At 37.4% G+C, this 27,597-nt stretch overlaps 1 protein-coding gene across 1 annotated transcript in view; it reads left to right on the plus strand.

Moving 5' to 3' along the window:
• The window catches only part of ppfia3 (protein tyrosine phosphatase, receptor type, f polypeptide (PTPRF), interacting protein (liprin), alpha 3), a 36,446-nt gene extending 8,849 nt beyond the window's left edge, over positions 1 to 27,597 (plus strand). The window contains exons 2-32 of the mRNA XM_015400053.1: positions 1,151 to 1,913; positions 4,870 to 4,971; positions 7,020 to 7,184; positions 8,626 to 8,700; positions 8,811 to 8,870; positions 9,059 to 9,187; positions 10,330 to 10,422; positions 10,785 to 10,837; positions 12,823 to 12,916; positions 13,067 to 13,201; positions 14,112 to 14,195; positions 14,283 to 14,414; positions 14,500 to 14,562; positions 14,665 to 14,744; positions 16,303 to 16,489; positions 16,574 to 16,767; positions 17,543 to 17,786; positions 17,874 to 18,013; positions 18,102 to 18,250; positions 20,260 to 20,356; positions 20,579 to 20,660; positions 22,363 to 22,563; positions 22,644 to 22,706; positions 23,140 to 23,166; positions 24,337 to 24,512; positions 24,628 to 24,725; positions 25,224 to 25,399; positions 25,522 to 25,590; positions 25,999 to 26,161; positions 26,538 to 26,605; positions 26,696 to 27,597. Of these exons, the coding sequence (XP_015255539.1) occupies positions 1,581 to 1,913; positions 4,870 to 4,971; positions 7,020 to 7,184; positions 8,626 to 8,700; positions 8,811 to 8,870; positions 9,059 to 9,187; positions 10,330 to 10,422; positions 10,785 to 10,837; positions 12,823 to 12,916; positions 13,067 to 13,201; positions 14,112 to 14,195; positions 14,283 to 14,414; positions 14,500 to 14,562; positions 14,665 to 14,744; positions 16,303 to 16,489; positions 16,574 to 16,767; positions 17,543 to 17,786; positions 17,874 to 18,013; positions 18,102 to 18,250; positions 20,260 to 20,356; positions 20,579 to 20,660; positions 22,363 to 22,563; positions 22,644 to 22,706; positions 23,140 to 23,166; positions 24,337 to 24,512; positions 24,628 to 24,725; positions 25,224 to 25,399; positions 25,522 to 25,590; positions 25,999 to 26,161; positions 26,538 to 26,590 (3,717 nt within the window). The 5' untranslated portion in view covers positions 1,151 to 1,580 and the 3' untranslated portion in view covers positions 26,591 to 26,605; positions 26,696 to 27,597. The remainder of the gene's footprint in view (positions 1 to 1,150; positions 1,914 to 4,869; positions 4,972 to 7,019; positions 7,185 to 8,625; positions 8,701 to 8,810; positions 8,871 to 9,058; positions 9,188 to 10,329; positions 10,423 to 10,784; positions 10,838 to 12,822; positions 12,917 to 13,066; positions 13,202 to 14,111; positions 14,196 to 14,282; positions 14,415 to 14,499; positions 14,563 to 14,664; positions 14,745 to 16,302; positions 16,490 to 16,573; positions 16,768 to 17,542; positions 17,787 to 17,873; positions 18,014 to 18,101; positions 18,251 to 20,259; positions 20,357 to 20,578; positions 20,661 to 22,362; positions 22,564 to 22,643; positions 22,707 to 23,139; positions 23,167 to 24,336; positions 24,513 to 24,627; positions 24,726 to 25,223; positions 25,400 to 25,521; positions 25,591 to 25,998; positions 26,162 to 26,537; positions 26,606 to 26,695) is intronic.

Here is a 27,597-nt window from a genome sequence, read left to right on the forward strand (position 1 = left end):
AAGGAAGGAAGGAAGGAAGGAAGGAAGGAAGGAAGGAAGGAAGGAAGGAAGGAAGGAAGGAAGGAAGGAAGGAAGGAAGGATATAATATGATGTTTTTCTGCTTAAGTGAAGCCAAGACTATTGACTACCCATTGTAAAATACATAGTTATTAATACATAAATGTTGGCTTAATAAAATCCGTTAAATACCTCTTTTTAAAGGAAAATTTCAAGAGTTAAATTTACACCTCACACCTGTGCTTGGCCAGCACATGCTTGTGGAAGAGAAACAATCAAAATGCATTTCTTTCCTCATAAAATTAAAATTAGATAAACAAACCAGTGTGGTTTTACATGAAATATATATATATATATATATATATATATATATATATATAATTGCACACAATAATATGAATACCTGGAAAATTCTAAATCAAATTGAATTAATGTCTTTGAATTGTTAGTCTACCAGTTCTTTTTATTGAAAATGCCCAGTTAAAGCATTATCTTATAATCATCATCTCTTCTCTTTTCTGTGCTCATATGCTTTTCTGTGTTGATCCAAATTCATCAAATCAGAAAGGTCTCTTAAGCCAAAGTGGAAGTGTGTCAACAGTCACCATGATAAGGGATATCCGAATAGTTCTGGCAGTAAGAGAGGATGTAAGAAATGGAGACTCTATGCTTCCTATCATGGTGAATTTAGCATAGGGACCTCTTCTCTTTCCTATTTGCCACTTAAGGGCTGTACAGAATCCCAGGATCCTCTGTGAAAGGACTTCATATGTTTTAGTTTGTATAATGGAGAGATTCAGCTGTTCGTCTTATTTATGACATGTTTTTGTAGATGTTTTTCAGAAGGCCTTAGTCCCAGTTTAACAAACATCATCCATGTGTGTTTCCATTGCATAATGATGTCCGAAAGGCTATAAAGACTGTCTGAATTCAGCACAGCAGTTCGGAGTACCTTTCCTACCCATAATAGAGTTCTTACTGTTGACCCTACAAACAGTAAGGAAGCAGGAGCTAGGGGCTGGAATTTACTGTATTCATATTGACCTGTGTCATTCTTTCAAACTTTACACTTCTTTTCTTATTTTTGTAGAGAAGTAACTATTTTTTTAACCAGGCTATTAGAGCTAACTTAAAACTTTCTCTGTTTTCCAGCTCTCCGCTTGGCGCTGCAAGGAGCTCTGCGGTGTGGACACAACTTAAAGCTATCAGCCCACCTTTATCCCTTCCTTTTCCATTCCCTTTCCCCTTTCATGTCCCTTGCCAATCCTTGCTACCCTACGGAAATGCATCCCTGCATTTGCCTTTCCACATGAACAGTCAGATCATTTCTCATGTAGGTCAGGACTTTGTGATGAAAGACTAGTATGCAAAAAAAACAAACAAACACAAAGGCAATAACCTAAACACGATTTTGATGTAGACATGACCAAAGGGATGATATTTTTGGAAAATGCAAAGATATATATTTTATACATCTAATGTTTAGTACAAGCCCATAAAAGAACAAATTCACCACAGATATTTTGCATGTACAATCCTCTGTGAAGTTTCTTTATTAACTCCACTTACACGCCACGGTCTCATGATGATGTGCGAGGTAATGCCCACCATATCTGAGGATGGGCGGAGCGGCACAGGCGGAGGCCCCACCTCACCTCCGGGAGCCGGGGTCGGAGGGGGTCCCACCGGAGCAATGGGGGGAGGAGGATTCAGCAACAGGGAGCCCAGAGGAGACGAAGGAGGCAGCACGGGAAACCTGGAGTCTCTGATGGTAAACATGCTGACGGAGAGGGAGAGGCTGCTGGAGAACCTGAGGGAGACGCAGGAAAGCCTGGGCACAGCACAACTTCGCCTCCGGGAGCTCGGCCATGAGAAAGAGTCACTTCAGAGGCAGCTGTCAATAGCTTTGCCACAGGTAAGGCTCAGAAGGTGTACAACAGATGGGTGAGAAAATGTGTTGAATTTGTAGAATTTATTTTTATCTGTTTTGTTTTTTTGAGAATAATTCCAGGCGCACTAGTAATTAAACATTTGTAAGACCAAAAAATGATTATGAGTTTCGAAGACAGTTTAGAATTGATTAAGTAAAATTTGTCACTTGTTTTTCTCCACTGGGTGGAAAGGTCATAGTTCTTTAATGCAATGGACAGATAAAGGGATCTCTTTGGCTGCATGAGGCATAAAAGACATGCCCACCTGGGCACTGTTGTTACACACTGCTGGTCAGCAGGCTGAAATAATGTTATTCCACTTTTTCCTAACTTGCAAGAGAAAAACCTAATTGTTTAGAGATGCTTCCTGTTGCCAAAAACATGGAAATATTTTCTAAACTAAGGGACTTTCACACTGTTAAGGTCTGCTTAAAACAAACCAGAGATTGTTCCTTTGACATCTGCTTCATTTGGACAGGTATGGAACCATATTCTTACAATCATACAGCCCAAACGAGCAATCTCTTATTTCAGTTTGCTTGCAAATGAAACCTGGTGTTGTTTACGTATTGTGGTAATGCAAATACACTAATCAGAAAACCAAAGTGGGGGAGCAAACCAGAGAGGGAATTTGTGTTTTTCTGATTAACATATTTTAACATAACATAATTGAGAAAAAAAAAAGTTTCAAAACTTTGTTCAGTGTCTATGTCTATGTCTAAATTTCTCCAATACAAGATCAATAAAGTTTAGTTATTATTATGCCCAGGGGGACATCAAACCAATGTTCTTTTGATAGAAAACATTAGATCACAAGAACTCAAGTACAAATCTTTGAAGAAGTCGTCATGATTCTCCCCTACTGCAGTATTAGTGCATATAGTTGTCAGACAACCCACACGGAAAGTGTTCTGCTTGGAGATGTGTCAGGATCAAGCTGCACATTTTCAAATCAGGGCTGCATTTACAGAATAAACATTTTTCTGTTCTGTTCTGTTCTTGCAGATTTGGCAGAGGCCTTTTAGCTGATGCAGGATAGCTTTTTTGCTTTGCCCACTCCTCATTCTGGGAAATTTCTTGAGATTTGGTCTCCAAGCGTGCATCTTTTGTAACTGTATTTTATACTGTATGTTGTCTGTGGAGTTTTAAATGATTTCAAAAGGGCAGGGAGAAATTTAATCAAACCAAAGAAGGTGGGATTTTTTTGTCATTCCCCATTCTATCTAACTGAATCCATCAGAATATCCTGGTGTTTAAAGACCCCTTATGTAATTTAATAAGCTACAAACAGAATGTCTGTTGGACAGCAAGTTCTGCTCAAAGCACCAGCCAAATTAAAATTCCAATATATTAGGCCTTCATATTTTTTTATAACGAATATTTCATTTTTTATTTCCACCAGACTGCAGGAAAGATCTGCAAATGGAAATATGTGTTATAAAATTTGAAAGAATAGAAATATCTCTAAAAAAAAAAAAAAACATGCCCCCTTTGTTAAGCATTGAAATTACTTTTGGTTGTATCAGTTGACTTAAATCAGAAGAAGTATATTTTGAGTTCATTTCAGCTACACAGAAATTATTATTTTTTTTTTTTCATGGTTTGGTATGTTGAAGCTGCAGCTTTCTGCATCTGAGAATAAGCTCAGTAGGAAGGTCAGCTCTGTCTTAGGATGAATAGTGTCCTACTCAATTCTATTTAATTCTATTTTAATCAATTCTATTCTATTCTATTCTATTCTATTCTATTCTATTCTATTCTATTCTATTCTATTCTATTCTATTCTATTCTATTCTATTCTATTTAGTGTATGCTCAAATCCTGTACCTACCTACTACTCTTACCTCTGTGCCTCCACTGTATTTCTACACTGTCACCTCTGACAGAACCTGACAAGTTGTCTCCATCCATGTAGCTTATTATTAACTCTGATATTAACTGCCTTGTTATATCTTGTAATTTGATGCATAAATCAGCCTAATGCATAAGCATGAAATACTATATTAATATGCATTGTGGAGCAGCACATCAAATGTTTTGAAATGAATATAAAAATATGCAAAGACAAATTAAGATCATATATAAAGGAAAAGACAAGGAGACAAATGAGAGGCTGACCCCTTTCCAAACAAGAAACAATCGCATAAGGCCAGTAGCCAATGAACCCACTGTGTTACCATCTGTATGTATCTCTCTTACTCTGTTACTCGCTTTTAAGCACGAATGGGTTAGATTTATCTGCTCTGTTTTCAACCATAAATCAGGTTGTAGTTCACACCTGAAACAGAAGACACCTCATTATGAGCAGCCTCTGCCCCTAAGCTGCAACCTTAGACGTGTTTTACAGAGACCTACTGTAAAATAATAAAGGACCACAGATGGTACGGGGGATTCAAAGATCATGCAGGACAGGCCTTCCTGTTGCATTCAGGAGATGCAGATGTATTCCCTGTGGTGTTATAAATGCAGTTTGATGCTTTGCTTTGGGGGTCTCTTTTGAGCATTTCGCTGCAGACCCATTGTGTAACAGTGTGATGTAATCTGTCCATGAATAAGAGTTCACAGGGGAGGATGAGCAAGAGAGAAAGCAGTGGCAGAATCTGTGTCAGTGATTCACCTGATTGTTATGTAGGTTTACATCATGTACATCCTCCTACATCTTTAGTCTCTGGTGTTTCACAAAGCGTGTTTCTAAAATTCTTTGCTTATGTATATTTTTAGATTTCTTTGTGCAGTTGCTGTGCGTGGATCCTTGAAGCAGCCAATTATGTTTGCTTTGCAGAAATCCATATCTTTTTATACCTTGCTATGTATTTTTTATAGTCTAATTGTAGCCTAGTCACTTTGAGAGTATTACAAACATACATCCAGACTGTTTGTTTTTGTGCTTCTGAGAGCCGTCTGTGTGTGTGTGTGTGTATCTGTGCGTGTGTTTCACAGGAGTTTGCCGTGTTGACTAAGGAGCTGAACGTTTGCCGGGAGCAGCTTCTTGAAAGGGAGGAGGAAATTGCTGAGCTCAAGGCGGAGAGAAACAACACACGTGTAAGATGTTTAGCGGCCATTTTGCCCATTAGCACTGTAGCAGCCTCTGACTTCTCCCTTTCACTCCATGGTGGTTGTGTGGGCGTTTTCATTTGCTTCTGTTTTCTAATTATCTTTTCCTTAGTCCATTCACAATCTCTGAGTCTGTAATGCTTTATTTTTGTTTCTTCATAGCCCTTAAACTGTTCACATTTTCTCACATTACAACCACAAATGTGAATGTATTCCATTGGGATTATATGCAATAGACCAACACAAGCTAAAACCAGATGGCGAAGTGAAAGAAAATATAGCATGTTTTGTTTATTTATTAACAATGTGAAATGTTTTACCTTTTATATTTAGCCTATTTGACTTCATGTAAACAATCTTTTACTGCAGTTCCAGCTGCAAATCTATGTGGGCTATACGACTACCTGCTTTTCATATCTAAAGACTTTTTCACCCATTTTTTTTTTCTAAATAGCTTTGCCTCAGTCAGGATGGATTTAGAGCTTTTTTGGACATCAATATTCAGCCCAAAAAACTCAATTAGCTTTAGAACTTGACAACCTACCATGTTGTTTAGGTACAACATGTTTAGGTTGATAATATTAATCAAAGCAAAAAAACAAAACAAAAAAGAACATAGGCCCAGAGACAGGGAATATGTGCACACACTGGGAGCCTTTCTGTTACTATATAGAAATGATCACTAGCTAAAGTCAAGTCAAAACCAACACAAAAATAAGAATTAGGCCAGAGATCTAGACTAGACTAGAAAACAACTAAAAGAAAGATGAACGAACCAAAACTGATACGGGCAAATTCTCCAAATGACCGTATCTCCAAATAACAGAATGTGGCAATACTGCCACATTTTACTTAGAAAAGTAAAATCAGGCTTCAGGAAAAACCAAAAAAAATTTTTTTTTCTAAGTGAAAAGAAGAAAAACGAACTTACAAAAGCAAATCAAAAAAAATTTTTTCACGTTGGTTAGTTAGAAGATAAATCTCTGCATTGATATGAACTGATCAACTATATTTTCCTCTCAGTTTGAGGATTTGCATAATGTCCGAATACTTTAGCTTTAATCCTCTCTGACCTAAACACTTTATCCACATATTTTCTGGCCCCTAAATGGATTATGTCAAACTTCAACCAGAACTTTGTCGTGCACAGCTTTTAATTTGCTTTTCAATGCTATAGTTTTTCCACATAATAGGAGGATCTCTTGGCTTCTCCCTTTGCCTTGAGTTTGATTTTAGATGGACAATCATGTCTTTGTGGGTTTACATTGGTGCAAAACTCTTATTTGAAAGTAAATGGCACCAAGTTTATTTCATCCAGTCAATAAGTTGTGCGCTTCCCTTCATTATAACCAGCAATGGAACTTTGTATTAGATATTTGATTAAATATTCATTTTTCAAACCTTTTGAAATGTATAAAACGTTTTTTTTTCCTGGTACAATTAATAGTTTTATTCAGCACCACTGTAGACGTTTTGCAGACACAATGCTTTTGAAAAAGTAGTCGTTTTGATTAAAAAGTTGTAACTATGACCTTTAATATGAGGGATTTAACAGAGCTTTGTGAGATTTTCAAAGCCTAGAAAATAGTTTTTAATCCAAACCATGCTCTAAAGCTCTCTACAAATTTCTTATTGATGTGTCTGCTAGGTTTCTTGGTCTTCTGATTTTGTTTTTGTTCTCAAGAATCCATAAGCAAACATCTGAGGTCAGAAACAGATCAGTAATATTTGAACTGAGAATAGATCTATGCACAAGTGGTCACAATGTACCTAACACAACCTGGATTTTATTTAGGAGAATCATATTAACAGAATTAAGGCATGGCAAAAAAAGTATTGGGTGAAAATGTTTGTAAGACATACTATCTAATCACAGGTCTCTCAAATGTAACCTACTAAATAATACTGTGGTAATATGTTAAACTGGTTTTTAGAATAAACATTTTTGCAAAGCGCTGCACCTCCTCATATTCTTGCAACATTTCCTGGTTGTCACTTTTCATCTTTCCTCCTTTGCTATATGCTCCTCCCTGCAGCTATTGCTTGAGCACCTGGAGTGTCTGGTGTCCCGCCACGAACGCAGTCTGAGGATGACAGTGGTGAAGAGGCAAGCCCAGTCCCCTGCAGGGGTGTCCAGTGAGGTGGAAGTCCTCAAGGCTTTAAAATCCCTGTTTGAGCACCACAAAGCCTTGGACGAGAAGGTGGGTCAACGCAGCAATGAAATGTATTTGATATTATACCAACTTCCAGCAAATCATCCAGGCTTACCCTACTTTCCTTCCTGCTCTCATTAAAGTTAGTGTGGAAAATGCACCAAAGGACCGTGTGCTGCCTGACCTAAAATAAAGCATCATCTAATAGTCTGTAACAAGTTAGCAAAAGTTGGAAAGAATGTAGCCATAGAGCAAAGCATGAATGTGAAAGAAACCAAAAAATATAGACGTATGTTTAATTTAAAGAAACGTGAAAACAAATAGTACTCTCCCCTTAGTTCTTATACCCTCTCTCTTTCATCTACCTTTCCATCCTGAGTCCATAGTATTCGATTTTACTTCCTAAATCATTTTCAATAAAGTTTCATACATAACTATCAAGAGGAACCTTATGGCGATAGTCATAATGGTTTTCTTGTGAAAGCAAAGCTACTAGTATATTATCTATCTCAGGGATATCTATTACATGAGCCAGTTGGCAAAACAGAACACACAAAAAAAAGTTGGACTTTTTTAAGAGAGGCCACCTGTTTAGATAAATGTTTAAAAAAAAAATTCTGCTTTCATTTCTATGTTGATCTGAAAGTTAAGGAACTTTAAATAGGTGTTTGATGATTTTCTGTGTACCTGTAATATAAATGATATGTCAGAGACATACAGTATATTACCCCTCGCTCTCTTCAAAACAAGACCGTCAAAAGAACATGGTCGTTAAAAAGCATATTTTACTTCCACACTGAAAATTTTTGCTAAGATAAGAGTAGATATGTTGCCATAGCTAAGATAGATGTTAATAAATATTTCTTAAAATGCTTTCTTTGTAATGATTGTAAACAGATCAAACCATGAGATTAGATTATATGGTATGAAAACCACATTATCACACTCTGCGTTTATAGTAAGAAACATTATATATATGAATAGTGTGCAGATTAGCGTCCCTCCCAAGGGTGAACAAATTAGTTGTTCATTCAAAGCCTATCTTAATCTACCGGTTATAGAGGCTCTATAATCAAATATCTGTATTAGCATTGTTATTTGTTCATTATAGAATAGGAAATACTATAAATAGTCAATATTTTGCATCTGGTAAGACTTGTATTTTACTGTTTCTGTTCAGGCAACTTAAAAATGTCACTTTAATAGCTTGAATCTACCTTAATTGTTCTCAAGTTCTGGGAAATCTAGAAACACTTTGGCATAAATGTGTGTTTTGTTATTTTTTTTATATTCTTAACATTTCTTGAAAGTTCCTTCTCCACCAAAACCATGAAAGTTCTTTATTTCAAGGAGTATATTTTAGTTTATTGTGTTTTTTAACCAGTCTTAACCACAGCCATGCCCTCTCTGCTGACCATTGATCTGTTTTGGCACATTTAATACCAAAGTGGTTGTCTTACCTCAATCATTGTTTGTTTTTACTCATCAGGTTCGAGAGCGGCTCCGTGTGGCCCTCGAGAGGGTGTCCATGCTAGAAGATCAACTCTCAGCATCTTCTCAAGAGGTATGCTCAAAATCAAAATTATCCTTGCATCCAAACATCTTTAGCCGCTCTAGCATGATGAAGATATTGGTATGAACCATGTGTTTGGACTTTTTGTCTCCTTCTTTTAGGTAATCTCTTTAAGAGACCAAATTAAAAGACGTCAACAAGGGGTGGACGGCGGTAAAGATGTAAGGGAGGGTTTTCTGCATGTTGGTTCCAGTTGTTTTTGTGTATGTGTTAGTTAAGTAGATCTTGGGTACCACCGTGTTTCAGTGTGATTCTCCACCCCTAAGAAATTTAAAGAAGGATCATGATTAATTGTTTTCTATTATTAATTATTGCACTTGTTTTATGTCGTATCATCCTCTGTATTTAGCGGCTCCCCAACGGTCCCTCGTCTGGGTTGGAGGATGGGGAGCTTGAAAGGCAGAGAGAAGGAGAGATAGAGCGTCAAAAAGCTGAACTGTCCCAGCTGAGGGAGAGGCTGGCCCTCATGTGTCGGCAGGTGACTGATCCTTTGTATCTATCATGGTGGCCCTCAGATTTTCTTTCAAACAAAGACGGATTTTCATCTATGTTGTAAGAGGTCACATGGTTTTAACTGAAAATCAAGTGAAATCTGCCCTAGGTTCCATTCAGTTAAAAGCAAAGACGTTTTAAATATAAACAAAAAAAAAGGGAAATGCTATTAAGAAGTAATCTTTGGGGTAACCTGAATTCAGACTTTCTAGTCACACCTTCCTAATTGCTGTCTGCCCAGTTAATTCAGGAAATCCCGCTAATAGAACTTATCTGACACCTTGAAGTAGGCTAAAAGATAATAAAAAGCAACATTTCATCCAAAGAAATTTAAGAACATAAATCAAGAAGCAAATTCTCTAACATCTGTCTGGAGAGGACTAAAAGTAGCTTCTGAGACTTTTGGACTGCAGCAGGTCATTCAAATTTAGCACTCAAACAGAGTTGTGTTTCATGATGCCATGGACAGCAGCACTGGTTAAAGTTTATGAGCAATACATGGTTTATGTAACAAAGTACAGAATCAGATTACAGTAGATTAACAGAAATTATTGGTAATCTTAAAATTGCATCCATATGTTGACATGTCAAGATATGTCAGCCTCAGTTATTAAAGATGTATAAAAACAATTCTGAGTTTTTTTTTATTGCAGTAACATGATCTCACAATAATTAATACGGTGCACTACAGTAAGTAAGTAAGATATGGAATTTTTTCCTCCCTCACAAAATTTGTCTCTGTTTTGGTAAGGTAAACTTGGATCTTTGTCCAACTTTGTGGAAAACTTTTCATGTAGAATATACAGATTTTCCCAAAACAGAAAACATACCCTCCCTCTAGTGGCAAATTACACTATTGCAGCTACATCAAAGAGCACCAACATTATTGAAAAACAGCCAAAGAAGCATTTTAACCTGATCAATGACAATCTTTGTTTAGCAACAAATTCTGATTGATATGCTGTAACTACTTTAGTACAAAAACCAAACCATTTCATGAGGTAAAGAAAGGGACTCATGCATTATTCCTTCAGTTTGAAAACCTAATACTGGGACAGAAATAAGTGTAGTCTGCAGGTTTAATTTGTGTGGGTTTTTTTTTTTTTTTGTCTATCTGTTTCACATTAGGTTGGAGAAATAGAGGAACAGCTTGCAGCCGCCAGGAGGGAGGTGACGAAGACTGAGGAGGCCAATCAGAAACTCCAAAGGGAAGTGAAAGAGGTTTGTTGGACCAATCTGTCTCTTCCTTGCCAAGACCCTAAGCTATCTCAGTACCTGGGGTTTTGGGGGGTAGATTCAAACTCTGTGGGGATAAGTGCTAATAATAAAATATGTTAGTCTGGGGTTGGATGAGTAGAAAATAAAGACCTGTTTCAAAAATGACATCTTCTTTTAGATTGCTGCTATTTTAGTGCTCTAATAAATGCAAATGCAAGAAGGAATGGTGACACTGCAGCATTTAAAAAGGCTGCCTTCGCAGATCAAAATGCATACTTTTTTCTTTTTTTATAAATTCTAATTTTTTTTTTACTGCAAAATAACATGTGGTTTCTTAAAATAACTGGAACTGTTGCCTTTTATAGGCTCTTTGCCAAAGAGAAGACATGGAAGAGAGAATAACAACACTAGAGCGAAGGTAATCTTTGATCTTTTTTGATCTGTTGTAAGAAATCATCTGGACCATTTAATTTTATGAAGCAGACATCTATATACATTGCATTTCAAAAGTAAAAAATGCAAATTCAAAAGGCCACTCCTCTGATGTAGGTCTTAACCCATGCTTGTCATAAACTGGACAGATTGACCCAGTATTCAAGATGAGACAGTCACTGGGAAAGTTCAAAACGTTTATTAACACAAAAACATAACTGAAGCAGAAGCGCAGAGATGTGGATCTGCGTACCACAGCGGCTGCAGGGGGGGCAGGGCGCGGCCCGATCACTGACACTCTGGTTTAAAAGTTCAGTCCATCCTCTCTGGGAAAGGCAGGATTCAGCAGATCGACTGTCAAACGAGCTGCTGCGCAGAGTGTCCCCGAAGCACCAACCTCAGTGAGCAGGCATCAAACCGATCCAGGTCAGGAAAACAGATCAGACAGGAACAGTTCTGGAATCCAGGAGTCCGCAGCCCAGTCAGGGCTTTCGATCCACACAGGAAAAGACAGATCCAGGGTTCCAGGAATCCATAAAGCGTTCAGGCAGGTTCCATGCACCGATCAACGACCTCAGACAGAAACGCACAGATGCAGACAGGCAGGCTCAGTGGTTGAGGGACAGAGACAAGACATTGTTCCAGGATAACAGTAGAAACTTTAAACTGGTCTCCACCTAGGAGCCTGGCTTAGGGACTTAAACGTGTACTCCACCTAGGAGCCAGGACACGATCAGGAGACAAGACAAAAACTAAAAACGTCTTAACCCACTGGCCTCCGGGGATGGAGACATGAACCTTAAAATGACTAAAACCAAAGAAAACAAACAAACAACAAACAATGATCTGGCCCTGATAGCTGGACTGAGTCGAATATTAATGAAAAGACACAGGTGAATAAGATGAAGAATGATTAGGAACCAGGCAGAGTTAGGCAGGTGAATGAAGTTAACAATTGACAATGCTAGGCTATTTCAAGATCTTAATATTTTTCTCAGTGAAACTGTACTTTTATTGATCTAGATGTAAATTTTACTAACTGAATTATGTAATAAATACAAGTAAATGGAACAATCCCTGTAAATTATAGGCTATCTATCAGAAACAAAGGTTGTTAAGTAAAATAGGCATATTCAAATTTCATAACAGTATCATCCATTTTTACTTTAAAAAACATTTTAATCTAAAAAAAAAAAACAATCACAGAGGAGGGCATCATTTTTTCTCACAAGAAGACAGTTTTGTCATGAAACACTAACTACCACTTTGGACCCATGAGGAACCAGCACTTATCAGAAATAGCTGCTGCTCCTTCAGGCTTATTGATAGTTTCTTAGTAGTCTCAGATGAATTCCCAACTTTTGGAGAAATGTACTGTTTATTTCACATAAGCATCTTATTTAATGCAAACAAAGTGTAAATTACAATTTTTTTTATGGCAGATTTGAGCTCCTTAAGAAGAGTGAATCAAAAGTTGTTCCAGCATAGTAGATTGTGCACACTTTTGCAGTTCTTGCTCCATATTTGCTCATATTTAAACAGTATGGGGAGTTATAATAACTCTAGTATGTCCTTTATATTAGGACTGCTCCAGTTTGTTGTAGTGCTTGAATATAGCTGATAATGTCTGCATTAGAGCTGAGTTTATGATATATTTGAGAAGACTTTATTATTCATAATTTAATTTTCTATATGAGAGTTCCTTTTATTGTCACATTACAGAACGTGAAAACATCTACTGTGCTAACTAGACATACCTTATAGTATTTGTACCTTAAATAATAAAACAAAAACACTATCTCCTGTTCCTGCATAAATGTTTCCAGCTTTGGAAACATTTGCCTTTCAGTTGCTTTTGGTTGTAAATGTATTTTTTAGCAGACTTATTGTAGTTTATGCCTTAAAATATGTTATAAACTGAACATCCCAGCTTCTCCTCCTCCAGTACACGTTTGTTTGTATTGCCTGCAGGTATCTTAGTGCCCAGAGGGAGGCGACCTCTCTCCATGACATCAAAGACAAGCTGGAGAATGAGCTGGCCAGCAAGGACTCCCTTTACAGACAAGTACATTTTTCTATAATACTCTGACATAGAAAAGTGGTAAAAAAAAAAATCTCATTGGGACTTTGTGTTATAGCTGATATTAAAATTGATCTCTATGGGTATTTTCCTGGTGAAGAGCTCATAAGTTTGAGTTTTCTTTTCTGGGGCTAGAGTGAAGAGAAGAACAGGCAGCTGCAGGAGCGTCTGGATGAGGCCAAGCAGAAGCTCCAGCAGACCCTGCAGAGGGCAGAAACGCTGCCTGAAATCGAGGCACAGCTTGCTCAGAGAGTTGCAGCTCTCAATAAGGTAATCTATGCATGTGGTGTCATATTTTTTTACCACAAACTGCAGCCGTTTAAAATCTCACCAAACTCTCTTCAACCCATCATCTGCACATGGAAGTTTTTGTGATTTTTGGGCGGCTCTTTACTGTACAGAACAAATTTCACCCAAGGGAGACATGAATAAATCTTAAATCTCCATCATCATGCACTCCTCTTCTGTGAAGTCTGACCTTTACTGAAGTGTGGCAAAAGGAAATCTTTTGGCGTCAGAAAGACATTAAAGCCTCTGATCGCAGTTTTTCCAAAAGTAACACAGAAAATATATGGAAGAAGGTGCTCAGGTTAGATAAGAGAGAAAGATAACGTCTCAGACTTTATGCAAAAGACCATGTGCAGCATAAAACTGACACCATACCATCAGCACGGTGAAACTTGGTAGTGGGACTATCATGCGGTGGTGGTATTTTTATTTCAGTTGCCACAAGAAAGTGGGTAGAAGAGGAAGGGAAGACAGGTTATCTTCTTTCCAGGGAAACCTGGGAAGAAAACCAATCAGAAGAAGCAAACAACTAGAGATCGGGATGAAAGTTTACCTGCAAGCAGGACAACAACCCCAATACTTGAGCGAGAGTCACAATTGAACGCTTGTAATATTGTTGTGTCAGAATGGCTTAAAGTCCAGAACTGGATTCTAATTAAAATTTAATCAGAATTTGAAGTCGTTATACAATCATAGCAAACTCTACCTCAACTCTACTGTAATTCTCTCACTGTTATTCCTCAGGGGCAAGTTTTTTTTTTTTATTTAATACAAAGGTACAAGATACTTAAACCAAAATGTAAGGGTCTGATGATGGATACTATAAAGGTATTTGTTTCTGTCTGCTCCCAATATAATACTGCAATAATTTAGAAATATGACTTGTTTTCAGGCAGAAGAGCGGCATGGAAACTTTGAGGAGAGACTACGGCAAATGGAGGCCCAACTTGAGGAGAAAAATCAAGAACTACAAAGGGTGACATAGTTTTTCTTTTTTCTTCTGTCTCATCTATTTTAATTTTTTTTTCTTGTAATGATAACTTCTCTTATAACTTGATTTTAGGCGAGACAACGGGAGAAGATGAACGACGAACACAACAAGCGCCTCTCAGATACGGTGGATAAGCTTTTGTCCGAGTCCAATGAGAGGCTTCAGCTCCACCTCAAAGAAAGAATGGCTGCACTGGAAGAGAAGGTGAGAGGAAATCTGTTGAGAGATAAATTATTTTTAAGAAAAGGAACAATTAGAAGAACAATTCTGTCCTTGCTTGTACCTTCAGAATGCTCTTTCTGAGGAACTGGCCAACATGAAAAAAATTCAAGATGATCTTCTTGCTAACAAGGTGCGCTAACAAGATCTTCTATTTTTTTTGGCACATATGCAAACTGTAAAATGCATGTAAAAAAAAAAAAAGTTGATTATTATCCTATATTCTTCCCCTTAGGATCAACTCCTTGCTGAGCTTGAACGAGTCCAACTGGAGCTGGATCAGCTAAGAGGCCGACCTGGCTCCTCTTATTCCAGGTTAGCCACCACGGACATTTAACTGAAGGGTTTTTTGAGAGTAACAGACTAAAATAATAGATTTGATGAGAAATATTTCACCCCCAACCATAATATCTGCTACCTTTCTTCACTAAGCCTTTAGTACTTTCATGAAAAGAACTTTAAACTCTCCTGGTACTAAATTTGCTGTATAAATAAACTTTCAGTTCTTTAATAATATCTTTCATGCTGTACCTAGAAAAGCACTGATCTGGCGAGATATTCCGCAATTAAAATACTTTATTTAGAGGTTTAGGTTTGTTTGGTTAGATAATTATAGGCACGTATCATTAACATAAATTTCATATTAACTCTATGCTTGTTTTCCAACAATTCTTTGTTCAAGTTGGAATGGTTCGTTAATTAAAAATTATGATTCACTTATATTTAGTAACATTTCAATTTTGCAAGTAATAAAGAAGTGACAGGCTTTCTGTTGATAAGCGAACCCTTGGATGCTTGACCACACATCATTTAAAATAGTTGGTTTTCAGATACATTCTGTGCTGTCTGTAAATTGACATTAGGAGTGAGGTCTGGGCCATTCAAGAAGTTTAACGCTAGTCTCTGTAATCTATTCCAACCTATTTGGGATTATTGCTACTATCTGTTGAATGGTTAAAACTTCTCTAAAACTCCCAACCTCTTAGCTTCTCTGTCCCTATTTCTCTTCAAGCACCATGTTGGTCTGTAGTCTTCCTAGTTTTCAAAGTATTGCTAGAACTTTCCCATAATTACTTTTTGTCCTCAAGGCCAAACAGCTCGATCTCAGTGTTGTCCAACCATAAAGCCCTTTGCCAGGAGGTACTTGTTTGTGAAAGTATAAATTTAAGAGGTGGAGCTTTTTTCTTTCTCGACACCATCAGAGTCCAGGTTCTTAAAAAAAACAGCTTCACTTTGTCCAAAAACACTAGATGAACTGTAGTTTCGAGGATATGAACAAAGTCAATCCGTAATGCTACAAGGTTTTGTTCTTAAACATTTTTTTATTAAGGCTGATCTATTTTCTTAGATGGTTAAATAACTGATCGCTGTAATACAGCTAAGAACTAGGATTTGCAGGAAACCAATCATTTTAATAAAAATGTTCTGCCTCCATCAAGAATGGTGGTCAAATATCCAACCAAACCATGATCCGAAGCTTACTCATGGCTACAAAAAGGGCCAAAGTTTGGTGCAGCTTGCTGAGAATCTTGAATTAAACATTGGTTTTGATGCAAAGATGAGTTGAAATATCTGAATCTGTAAAATCTGAAAAATGAAACAGGTTACCTTACACAGAAAGCCAACAATATTTTCTAAGTTTGAGGTGTAACACTTGTTCTCGTCTGCATATCAAAAACTTTTGCAATAGGTAGTTTTGGTCTTTTGCCAAAAAAAATCAATCTGTATTACTTTTATTTCCATGATCACTGGATGTAAACCAATAGACTGTATATTACGTTGCATTCACTTTATGTAATCTTCCTGTAAATCAAAGTCATGTTGTCATTTCAATAAGTGTTGCATAACAAATGAATTCTGGATCTCATCATAGGGCGGGCAGCGTGAGCTCACTTCCCTCCACCCTTTTTCGAAGATCTCTTCCAGGGAGTGCCTCGGAGCTGCGGTACCCTCAGGGTGGGGGCTCACTCCCTTCCGGCTACAGCAACTCCTCCAGCGGTGTGGTGGTCAGGCGGGCCCATCGCGGCCGCTGGGGGCCTGCCAGGGACGATGGTGGCAAGGTGATCATCTCACGCTCATACAGTGGAGCTTTTTATAAAGACATAGTCACAAATTGTAATGAGAAAAACTCTGTGTTTTATTAGTATGGAGAGTGGGACAGTGGCAACATGTTGCCTCCCGGGTTTGAGGGTGGTGTTGAAGGTGCCTGCTCTGATGATGAAGAGGACAGAGAGACTTTGTTTGGATCTGAGCTGCTCTCTCCTAGCGGACAGACGGATGTTCAGACTTTGGCCATAATGCTACAGGAGCAGCTGGAGGCCATAAATAAGGAGATCAAGTAAGCATCAGACTTGCAAAATACTAACAAGACCTTTCTGTAAAATCACTAAAATAAACTGCATAGAGTTAATATTTTAGAAAACAGTATATTATATATATATTTTTCTATTTTAAAGTACATTATTGTTTAATTAGGATAGAATGTATTCTAAAACAAGCCTAAAACAAGCTTACATGTTTAAATAAATATTGTGACATCAGTAATGGTAATTAGGTTGGTTTATTTATTTACTTTTTTATATTTTTAATAAGATTCCTTGCTTTGATGCATTCTTTAGTGATCTTTTTAATGCCATGCTGGTACTGAAACCTTAAGAGCTGGTTCATGTTTTCAACTTAGATTTTTAGGTTTGTAGGATGTTTTTTGATTTTTTTTTCAGCAAAACAAATGCCTAACCACTAATATTGGGATAAAATATATAAACACGTGAGACCAAAACCCTTGGAACTTAATTTCTATTCATTGCTTGAGAATCTGAGACAAAAACTGTAAAAAAAAAAATAAGGCTGAATTCAAGCTCCATTCCTGTGCCTCCTGTAATTTTAATCAGGGTAAAATTAGATGCCTTTTTTTCTCTACTGTTAAATAATGTATATTTTATGAATTCCTTCAGTGGAAAATCATTGTCTGTGTTTATATAGTCAGTTTACATTTGTTTTAAAAAAAGTACAACATTATACTGTGTCTATAAAGGGACTTACGTGAAACCCAGAATGTATTTGGAGCCCCAAACACTCAGTGTTTCAGGAGTTTGTCACTTCTTTTGTCCAAGGCTTATTCAGGAGGAGAAGGAAAGCACGGAGCTGAGGGCAGAGGAGATCGAGAGTCGGGTCAGCAGCGTGGCTCTTGATGCCTCACCGCTTCCTCCATCCTCACTGGGAGGACGGGACAGCATGGGAAGAGGATATATGACCCCCTCACTGACATCCTCAACGTTGGCATCTCCTTCACCTCCCAGTTCTGGTCATTCCACCCCCCGCCTCCCTCACTCCCCTGCCAGAGAGACTGAAAGACAGGTACTGACTTCCAGCTAAAGCAGAGGCTGAACTCTGGTATCAAACCGAGGGAATCTATTTAAGTCTAAAAAATATCTTAATATGCAGAATAGCAAAGAGGGTGAAGAATGCAGAGCACTTGCCCTCATCGACTCGACCCCTCCGCCCGTCCCTCGAGCCCTGCGATTGGACCGAATGACTCACACTCACCCGGGAGCAGGCCTCGACGACCACCGCGAATTCCGCAGGTGCAAAAAATGAGACCCTGTGGGCAAGACTCTCCGGCATTTATCATCATTAATTTAACCTGTGTTTTGTTCTTTTCTTTTTGTTCAGTCTCTCCGCAGATGGTGCCACCACTGCAAGCCAGGATTCCCTTCACAAAACCAGCAAAAAGAAAAGCATTAAGTCCTCCATTGGGCGCCTGTTTGGCAAAAAGGAAAAGGGAAGAATCGGCACACCTGGGCGAGAATCTGCATCATTGGGTCTGTGGACAATAGAAAAGCTTCTCGAACACCCAACTGTCTTTTTAATCGCTGTTATAGATATACCGAAAAAGTGAAAGTTATACAAAACAAAAATATAACTGAAAAGTATCCAGGTGGAGACAAGCTCCTCCTCTTTATCTTCAAAATGTTTTCAGTGACATTTACTTAATACTAATTAGACACATTTTTGTGAATAATATAATTTTTTGGATTTGTTTTTAAGTGTAACTAGCCCCCATAAACCCGCCTAACGACAAATTTTGATAAATGCAACGAGAGTGGTCAGTCAAAGCGTGGAGAGTGAGCAGAGGGACCCTGGTTTTAAAGCTACTAACAGGTCTTTTTAGGTGAAGGAGTTTTCCTCCCCCTCAATGTCAGAGGTTGATGGAAGCATTGTGGAGCCCAGTGGGTCACAAGCTTTTTTAGCTTAAGCTGTTTGCTTCAAGGTGCTGACCTAATGATACCCTTAGCGGGTGCAGTATGGGCTTGACACAGGGGAAACGATAAACAACAGTGATAGATGGATGATGTAATGAAAACCAAAACACAGACATGGCAGTGATTGCAAGTCACACTCTGGCATCCCTTATCTTAAAAAATATTTTGAATTATAAAATAAAAGGGACTCTGACATGTAAAATAGACCTTGGGTCACACAGGCCTTCCACACAAGACAAAAGAGTTGAAACATTTTAAACAGTTGTCGTTGCAAGAGGGTTTCACTAACTTATCATTAATTAATGTAGAGTTTGTTACATACTGCTGCCTCCAACCACTTTCAATGCATAGGAAAATAAGTTCTTTGCTATATCTGACTTTCCTTTATTATGTGATTTCAGTCAATGACAGTAAAAGCTTCAGACTCTTCATCCTTGCTGGTCTGTCTGTCACAGACTGCTGAGCAAATGTCAAAATCCCTCCTATCTGAAAATATATGAATACAAATCTGGGCCGATATTGTTATCTGATATTAACATTGCCATTATGGCAGATAATCGATATCTACTGATGTCATATATAATAAATATCTCTACCCATTGAAAACCATGACCCAAAACAGCAGCTCTATAAAAATAAAAATTTCTTCAGGCCAGTTTTACTTATCGGGCTGATGCAAATATGCTTAAAAATTAAAAACGTTGACCGACACCAATATGATTGCGATATATCGTACATCCCTACTATTCATATTTCTTGGCAAGCGACCAAAGAGTGATTTGGAACTACTGCTGTTACCATAATGTCCTGAGTGACTTTCACCTAAGACAGAAAGACTATGGCTTCTGCTGAGTAAGTTGTGTTTACACCCAAATGTATGGACTGCAGTAGCCAGTATTCAACCATTTTGATGGTTTTTAGAGCAATACTGCAGAATAAAAAAAAAAATCACACTTAAATGTAAAGATATAGCATCCATTGGGGCCCTGTTCATACAGAGTATCTGCAAATAAAAGTTGGATATGTGGTGAGCTACTCTTTAAATAGTAGACATAACTAGATAGAGGATTATGTTGAAGATATGTACCCTAAAACTCTTAATATAGAGCTTTTTGAGGTTAGACTTTAAATAATCTTTATTGCCTTTCAGATTTGCATCAACATATATATATATTTGGTTGAGATTTGGTTGCAATGCCTCAGACAAAGCTCAGCAAGAAAACAATAGTATATTTTATCAGTAATGTTTTGTCTATGATGAATAATATACAAAAATAAGGATTGTAAACTCTGAAGTTTATTATCAGACACTGTCAACAAAATACCATGATGGATCAAGTGTGAACCCCTCTCCAATATCTCCTGGGGACGTTGCTCTATGGAAATCAAAGCAGACTGCACCATATTTGTTATTTAATTTAAAAGTTTTTCAATTGCAGAATCAGCATTTTAGTTCCAGGTTTGAAATCTTCACTTTCTAAAATCCTGGTGGTGCTTGAAACTGTAACCTTTGATTACTGTAGGAATATATACAGTACAGTGGACTTGAACAGTTATTTCCTCTATAGCGTCCACTCCTTCTGATGACCTTGGCTCAGCTGATCCTTTGGGCCTGGCAAAACTCGGGACGGGAACAGTAGAGAAAGATCGTCGCAGCAAAAAGAAGTGAGACCAACCATCTTTCCACACTCTTCTCATTTGTACCGCATACTAATCATTCAAGTGTCACCAAGCTGGCTTGTGGTATCACTGATTCTATAAAGGAAATGTCCTTGTAGTGGTGTGAACATCTCATGTTTAATGTTATTTATAAACAGAGACATGTGTAAGGTGAGATATGAAGAAATTAATCTCTGTTAAACCTCTGTTTTCCACTTTCTTTGCCAGGCATGACTTATTAGAAGAAGCTTGTCGTCAGGGTCTTCCGTTTGCCTCATGGGATGGCCCTACTGTTGTCACATGGCTGGAGGTAGGTATCATTCCCTGATCTGCCGAGCTACTGTACTGACATACTTTACTTTAAATGTCCTCCGATTTAATGTAATTCATTCTTCCAGAACATTGCTTGTTTGGGAAATGAGCTAACTGGCATCTCGGCGATAGTAAACCTCAAGATAAATCTGCTAATTTAAGGAAAACCAATAAAGTCTTTTCGTTCTCAGGACCATTTTTTGTAGATTTCCATTTTCCTTAGTATTAGCTTGAAATATTGGCTCTAAAAATATCAGAAGTGTTTTTAAAATAAAAAAATATAAATTATGTCAGGAGCAGACTCAAAATAATAAAAAAAAAGTTTTTACTAAATTACAAAACTGACTTAAAGCGCAGGCAGCCTTCGCTGAGTGTTTCTCTTCTGACACCTATCCAGGAGTCTTTGTCAGCTAATGCTAGATTTTTAGTCCTGTTACCTCAGATTTAAGCCTGCTTCATCTTTGCCATGACCCAGATGACTGAGAACTTACACAGGCATGTTTTACTATATGACGAAGGTTATAATTATAGATTTTAGCATTTTATATTAGGGATTGGCAGTGTTACTGTAGTGTGGCTAGGATTACTAAAGTTGGAGTCCCTCTGTGTAGACTGTAAATTATTAGCTTAACTGTAATATCTAACAGACTTGAAACAGTTTTACATTGTGCATGTTTGTGGTAAAAATTTGTTAGAACAAAACAAATCTTCTTTGCTGTGTGATCTTCTGCTCACTCACTGCCTAAATGTATCTCAGTTGTGTCTTAACATGTTTTAGAAAATAACATTTTCTGGTACATATCTTTTTTTTTTATTATTTAAACTCCTTTTTTACACCCTCCTTAATTTTATGAGTAGAACTTTTACTCTTAACCCCGACGCTTAAGAGAGATATTACTAACACAATTTTGCAGCTCTTAGATATGGTGTATTCACTGTTGAACGACATAAATTTTTTTTGCTATTTCCTCTCCAAATCCTGTCGTTCTGGTCACCAGCTAATATTTTCACTAATCTCTATGTTTTCTGTAATAAGCATTGGAAATATTGGGCAACAGAATTCTGTTTCATAAGTGTCAATTAATCCTGCAGGACCTGGTTGTGACAAGATTTCAGTTGCCCCGTTGCAAAATGAAGATTATCCCAACAACTTTCAAGCATCCTGCATAATATAGCTAATGGCTTAAAGTTAGCCACTACAGTTGAATATACTCAAAGCTGAATATTTGAATCTTTAAAAAATCGATTTAAATGAAGGAGGTTGTAACCGTCGGTTCAAGCCCCAACTCTGGCTTTTAGTCATTATGTCCTGGGGCAGTTGTGGCTACAATCTAGCTGGCCACCATCAGTGTGCTTGAATGTGTGCATGCTTGAATGACTGAATGTAGTGTAAAGCACTTTAGTCAAGTCCTGTGACTTGAAAAAGCACAATCTAAGTACAGGCCATTTACCATGCTACCAAACCTTTATGTGTAAAAATAAAAAAAGAATGCATTCTTCAAATATCTGAACCACACTAGAACAGGCAAACAATGAAAAATGTAACACATATATTTTTTATTCATAAACCCTTTGTTTTTTTGCCTAAAGAAAAAGAATAGTTTCCTACTTTTATATACTGTATTTGGGGTTTGTATGTTGTTTTTTTAAGAACAAATAATGGCTTAAAGAGTTTAAACACCCACTCTTTGTTTTCCAAGCTGTGGGTCGGGATGCCTGCGTGGTACGTGGCAGCCTGCCGTGCCAACGTGAAGAGTGGTGCTATCATGGCCAACCTGTCGGATACGGAGATTCAGAGGGAAATCGGGATCAGCAACCCTCTGCACAGGCTCAAGCTTCGTCTGGCCATCCAGGAAATGGTTTCCCTCACGAGTCCCTCAGCACCTGCCAGCACTCGTTCTGTAAGCCTTAGTGAAAAACTGTAGCAAATCTGCGCTCTGATGTGAGCAAAGGAGACTGAGTTTAGCTTCTGTTTTTGCAGTCGACCAGTAATATTTGGATGACACATGCAGAGATGGAGTCACTCGCTGCTGCCACCAAACCAGTAAGGCTTAAATCTGATGATATCTAATCAGGATTTATGATTTATATTCATTTATGTTAACAGTTTTTGTTTCACGGTGCTTATATAAGAGCACCTTTATTAACAAACCAGTTTATTGCACAGTGAGCAATTTGAATAAAGCTTTTTTTTCCTTTTTTTTTGTCTCTGATTAGGAATGTTTGGCTTCAACTTTTCCCTGCTGTTCCCTAGAAATCTGTTTTAATGCTGTGTTTTTTCCCACTAATTCTCACTCACTAACAAAGCTTTTCCTTCTTCTGCTTTCCCTTTCCATTCCATTCTGTCTTGGCACTGATTCACTGTAACAAACATAAACACACACGTGCAAAAAACATCATACTTCTACCTGGTGATCTTTCCTTTTCTTTCCAACTCTCTTTCCCTTTATTCTTTACATTCTTTTTAAACTAAAAAGGAGCAGAAGGAGTTCAGCTGGGATCAGGTGAGAATAGAATGATTTTATTTTAACAAGGCTTAAACTAACATGTTATTCCAAGGTGTCCTGTGTGTCGCAGCCTTTAGTGAATGACAATTACCCTATTAATTAAAAGTAAATTAGCTTGAGCGCTTTTACAAAATGGGGATTAACTCAGTAAAAGCATTTCATTCCCAAAATATAACACAGAAAATGAAACTTTAATGCTTGTTTTCTTTCTTTCTTGTTTTCTTTGTTTTTTTGTGCTTGAAATGCTGTTATTCAGGACATTTTTCTAGCAATACCGTGCCAGTTGAAATGGAAAATCTCATCACCTGTAAAACAACTTCTAACATTTGTGAAATTAACATTAGACTGAACCTTTTTTGAGTTGGATATATTACAATGTACCATACTGTAGAAGTTAAATGGAAATAAACAAGAAAGTGACAGAGACGAGGGTGATTTCACCAACACTTCCCCCTCTGCTTCTGATGCTGGAAAAGAATAAAACATTAAAAACAATAAAAGGGGTAATAGCCATGTCCCATAGTATTATGTGCCTAATTGTTTAATAGTAAATAAAAATATATATCTTTAAAATATAAAAATATTTTTAGGAGTAATAAAATACAAGCCAATAAAGTCACAAACTCATTAGTAAAAATGTTACATTCCTTAATAATTAAAATGTATTTTTCTCTATGAGCAGTCATGCGCCTCCTGTTGGCCATTTGGAATAATTCTAATTATTATTCCCCATGCATCTTCATTAACAAACTATTTTGATCAATAGTTTGGGCTAACAGTTTTAAAATTATTAATAATTAGTAACTTTTATTTTAAGAAAAAACTGTTGTGTTTTGTGAGAAAAAAATATTTCAGAAGCATCTGCAACTGGCAGCATCTAGGACGAAGACAAATACTGTTATCTATTTTTTATGTGTAATATAAAGTCAATGTAATGAATGCAGGTTTCCAACATCTGCCCTGGGGTGATACTCTTGATAGATGGTAGAGGTCTAAAAAATGACAAATAGAACTAAAGGAATATCGTCTTATGTTTTTTGAGGGCTGCTTTTGACACAAATTGGATGTCAGATCTGTTTAACTAGCAAGTTTTATTTTGTTCTTTGTGAGATACTTTGAAAAGCTGAAGAATAGTGAAATTTATAAATCAATCCTCTGGTCTTCCAGATTCTGGCCCATGGGGACATGAACCATGAGTGGGTTGGAAATGAATGGCTTCCCAGTCTTGGTCTACCCCAGTATCGCTCTTACTTCATGGAGTCGCTGGTCGATGCCCGTATGCTTGATCACCTCACCAAGAAGGAACTGAGAGGCCAGCTGAAGATGGTGGACAGTTTCCATAGGTGAGACACAGAAGTTGATTATCTGTTTCTTGTTTTTACTTTTCCAGCACTTCTGAATTGTGTTTTGTTGTAGTTGTGAGAAAACAGGATAAAATGTGTTATTTTCTGCATTTAGGGTGAGTCTTCACTATGGGATCATGTGCTTGAAGCGTCTCAACTATGACAGGAAAGAGTTAGAGAGGAGGAGGGAAGAAAGTCAGCATCAGAACACGGGTGAGTAGCTGCTAAATCATTTGATTTTGTTACTTTTTATGTTGAAGATGTGACAAAAAAGTCCAAAAATAAGCATGTATTTTATTGCAGAAACAAGATCTTACACTAAATGCTTAAAACAAAAACAATTAATACACTATTAATTTTATTGAATTAGTGGAAGTTAGTTAAATTGTTTGTTGTTTTTTTTTACCAACATTGTACATTTTCTCCTCTCTTAACAACTTTTTAATCATTTGCGGAGTTTCATAACTATGAATTGTCACAAGATTCTAAAGTTTGGTTTGGAGGGGAATTATTAATATCACAGAATCTTCCTGCAAAACAATGATGTTCATATGGAACCTTTAAACTTTCAAACTTTAGAACCATTAGTCTATAGAAGGTTAAACAAATTTTTATTACTGGTTGATAATTCTGCCAATAAATGTGGTGCACTTTATCAATCTCCTTATTGATGTTGCCTAACTTCTGCCCTTTTTCTATGTGCCTCTCCAGATGTGATGGTTTGGTCCAATGAGCGAGTGATGTGTTGGATGCAGTCCATCGGTCTGAAGGAGTTTGCAGACAACCTTTTAGAAAGTGGGGTGCATGGGTCCCTCTTGGCTCTCGATGACACGTTTGACTACACAGACTTGGCACTTCTTCTTCAGATACCAAATCAGAACACACAGGTACTGTGCTCTACACATAAACTACAATATTTATTGCTTATTATAAATATTTATTTATGCAACTCTACTCCAAAACCCTATTTTATTCTCAGCTGATGTCTGACTGATTTGTGTTTTCGCAGGCGAGGCAGCTCCTAGAGAAGGAGTACAATGCTCTGATCTCCATGGGAACAGAAAGGAGGCCTGATGAGGTATGACAAAGGCAACAGTCAGTGGAAAATCACTCCACATCATTGTTGCCAGTTGTAACTTTAATCTAACCCACCTGATTAGGACTCTATAGTAGAGCCGTTGTTGCACACTTGTCAAATTCTTCTGAATGACAAACGTATCAGGTGAAATGCGCCCCATAACTCTTATTTATAGGGGAAGCCAAGTTTTCGTTGTGCATATGCCACCGCCTGCACATCTTTGGCACGCAAAAGTGTTTCAGCTGTGTTTACATGGACGCTAATTGCTTAGTTACAGCATTTAAGGCTTAGCTGTCAAAAAGAGAGTGCTTTGTCAAATGCTAGTTCATTAGGAGGGTCTAATAGATGTTCTCTGCTGTGCATCCTGTGGGGTTTTTGAATCAGTACCGTTATTTTCTTTATCTACAGGATGGCACAAAAACATTTACACGCTCACCATCTTGGAGGAAGATGTTCCGGGAGAAGGACCTCCGCGGGGTCACCTCTGATTCCTCGGAAACATTACCTGCCAACTTCCGTGCCTCTGCTATTTCGACCCCCTCTGTCACACTGAGGAAGGTCCAGAGTGAAGGTGAGAAGCTGCAGCACAGCATGGTTCAGTCGTTAAGCAATGAGCTTCATTATGTACGGACACAGTTATAGGCAAATTGTTTGTTGCAAATTGTTTAGGTATTTTAATATAATATAATATAGTTAGAAAAACGAAAAATCCAAATAATGACAGAAACATATTTGCATCTCATTAGAACAAGGGTTAAGTAGAAGGTTTGCAATGCGTGTTCGAAAAGTACAGAATTTAAGAATTTTCCTGATGTGGAAAATGACTTTAAAATTATTATACCTATGGACTTCTGCCTGTCGTCTTTTATCTTTACGTGCATCCATAAAATTAAATGTTAACTACAGTATAGAGCTCTGTTAGCTAATTTCCTTCTTCTCTTTATCAGCTAACCCCGGCCCCAGAGGAGAGTCGGGTTCTGTGAGAACATACTCTTGCTAAACATAAGCACACCAGGTGAGAATTTTACCCAAAAGCAGCATGACCTGTAATCACAAATAATTCTGATAATTGTTTTACTCTAATTATTTTATTTCTGTCTTTTAGAACCCACTTGTACTTCAGTCTAAAGAAAAACAAATTTTTCAAGAAAAAAAATATATTGAAGAGCAAAAATGGACACATTAGAAGACGGCCAACAGCATTGGAGCCATCTGTCCTCAAATATTCAAAGACAGTGTGTGAATGATTTCTTAAGACAAAATAGAGTGAATGTCCATTTTCCATCAGTTTCTCTCTCTCTCTCTCTATTTCTCTCCCTGTGCGTCTCTTTCTCTCCATAGTTGTGGCATGATGATCATGTTTGAATCTGTAGAAAGTGACCATGGCCTATCGTAAATTCATTTTCATCTTCTGAGACGGCAATATTGACAATGAATTTACAGTTTTTTATGAAATTGAGAAAAGCATTACTGTTAAAGAGAAATGGCAGATTTATTATCAACTGATAGGAGAAAATACTCCTGATAACGTTCAGCTACATGAAAATGTGCTGAAGTGGAGGCTAATGTAGCACACTAATGTGTTGTGAAGCCATTGTGAAGATGAGATGCACAAATGGGAATAGGACCAATGATAAGAGTTGGGAAAGTGATTATTGAGAAACTCCTGATCCAACCAGGAAAAAAAAAAGTTTAGATTGGAAGCATTTGTGTTAATATGCATGCCAAAATCTGTCATTTCAGAGTGAACTTCATAATATCAGTCATCTAGAGATGTGAAAGCTTGGGTCAGGACTTTGTAAAACGTGTGTATTTTATTTGTATCATTTTTATGATAACTGCTATTGTATGTATGTATGTACAGTACGTATGTGTGTGTATTAAACCGTTTGTTCATTTCATACTAAGTTTTGAGACTGACTGTAATTTCATTTTCCAGTTGATAAAAGGAAATATGTTTTAAACTATGGACATTTAAGATATGCTACTTGTATGTGTACATTTTGG

Source organism: Cyprinodon variegatus, unplaced genomic scaffold (genome assembly GCF_000732505.1).
Source record: "Cyprinodon variegatus isolate N-32 unplaced genomic scaffold, C_variegatus-1.0 Scaffold1066, whole genome shotgun sequence".
Taxonomy (NCBI): domain Eukaryota; kingdom Metazoa; phylum Chordata; class Actinopteri; order Cyprinodontiformes; family Cyprinodontidae; genus Cyprinodon; species Cyprinodon variegatus.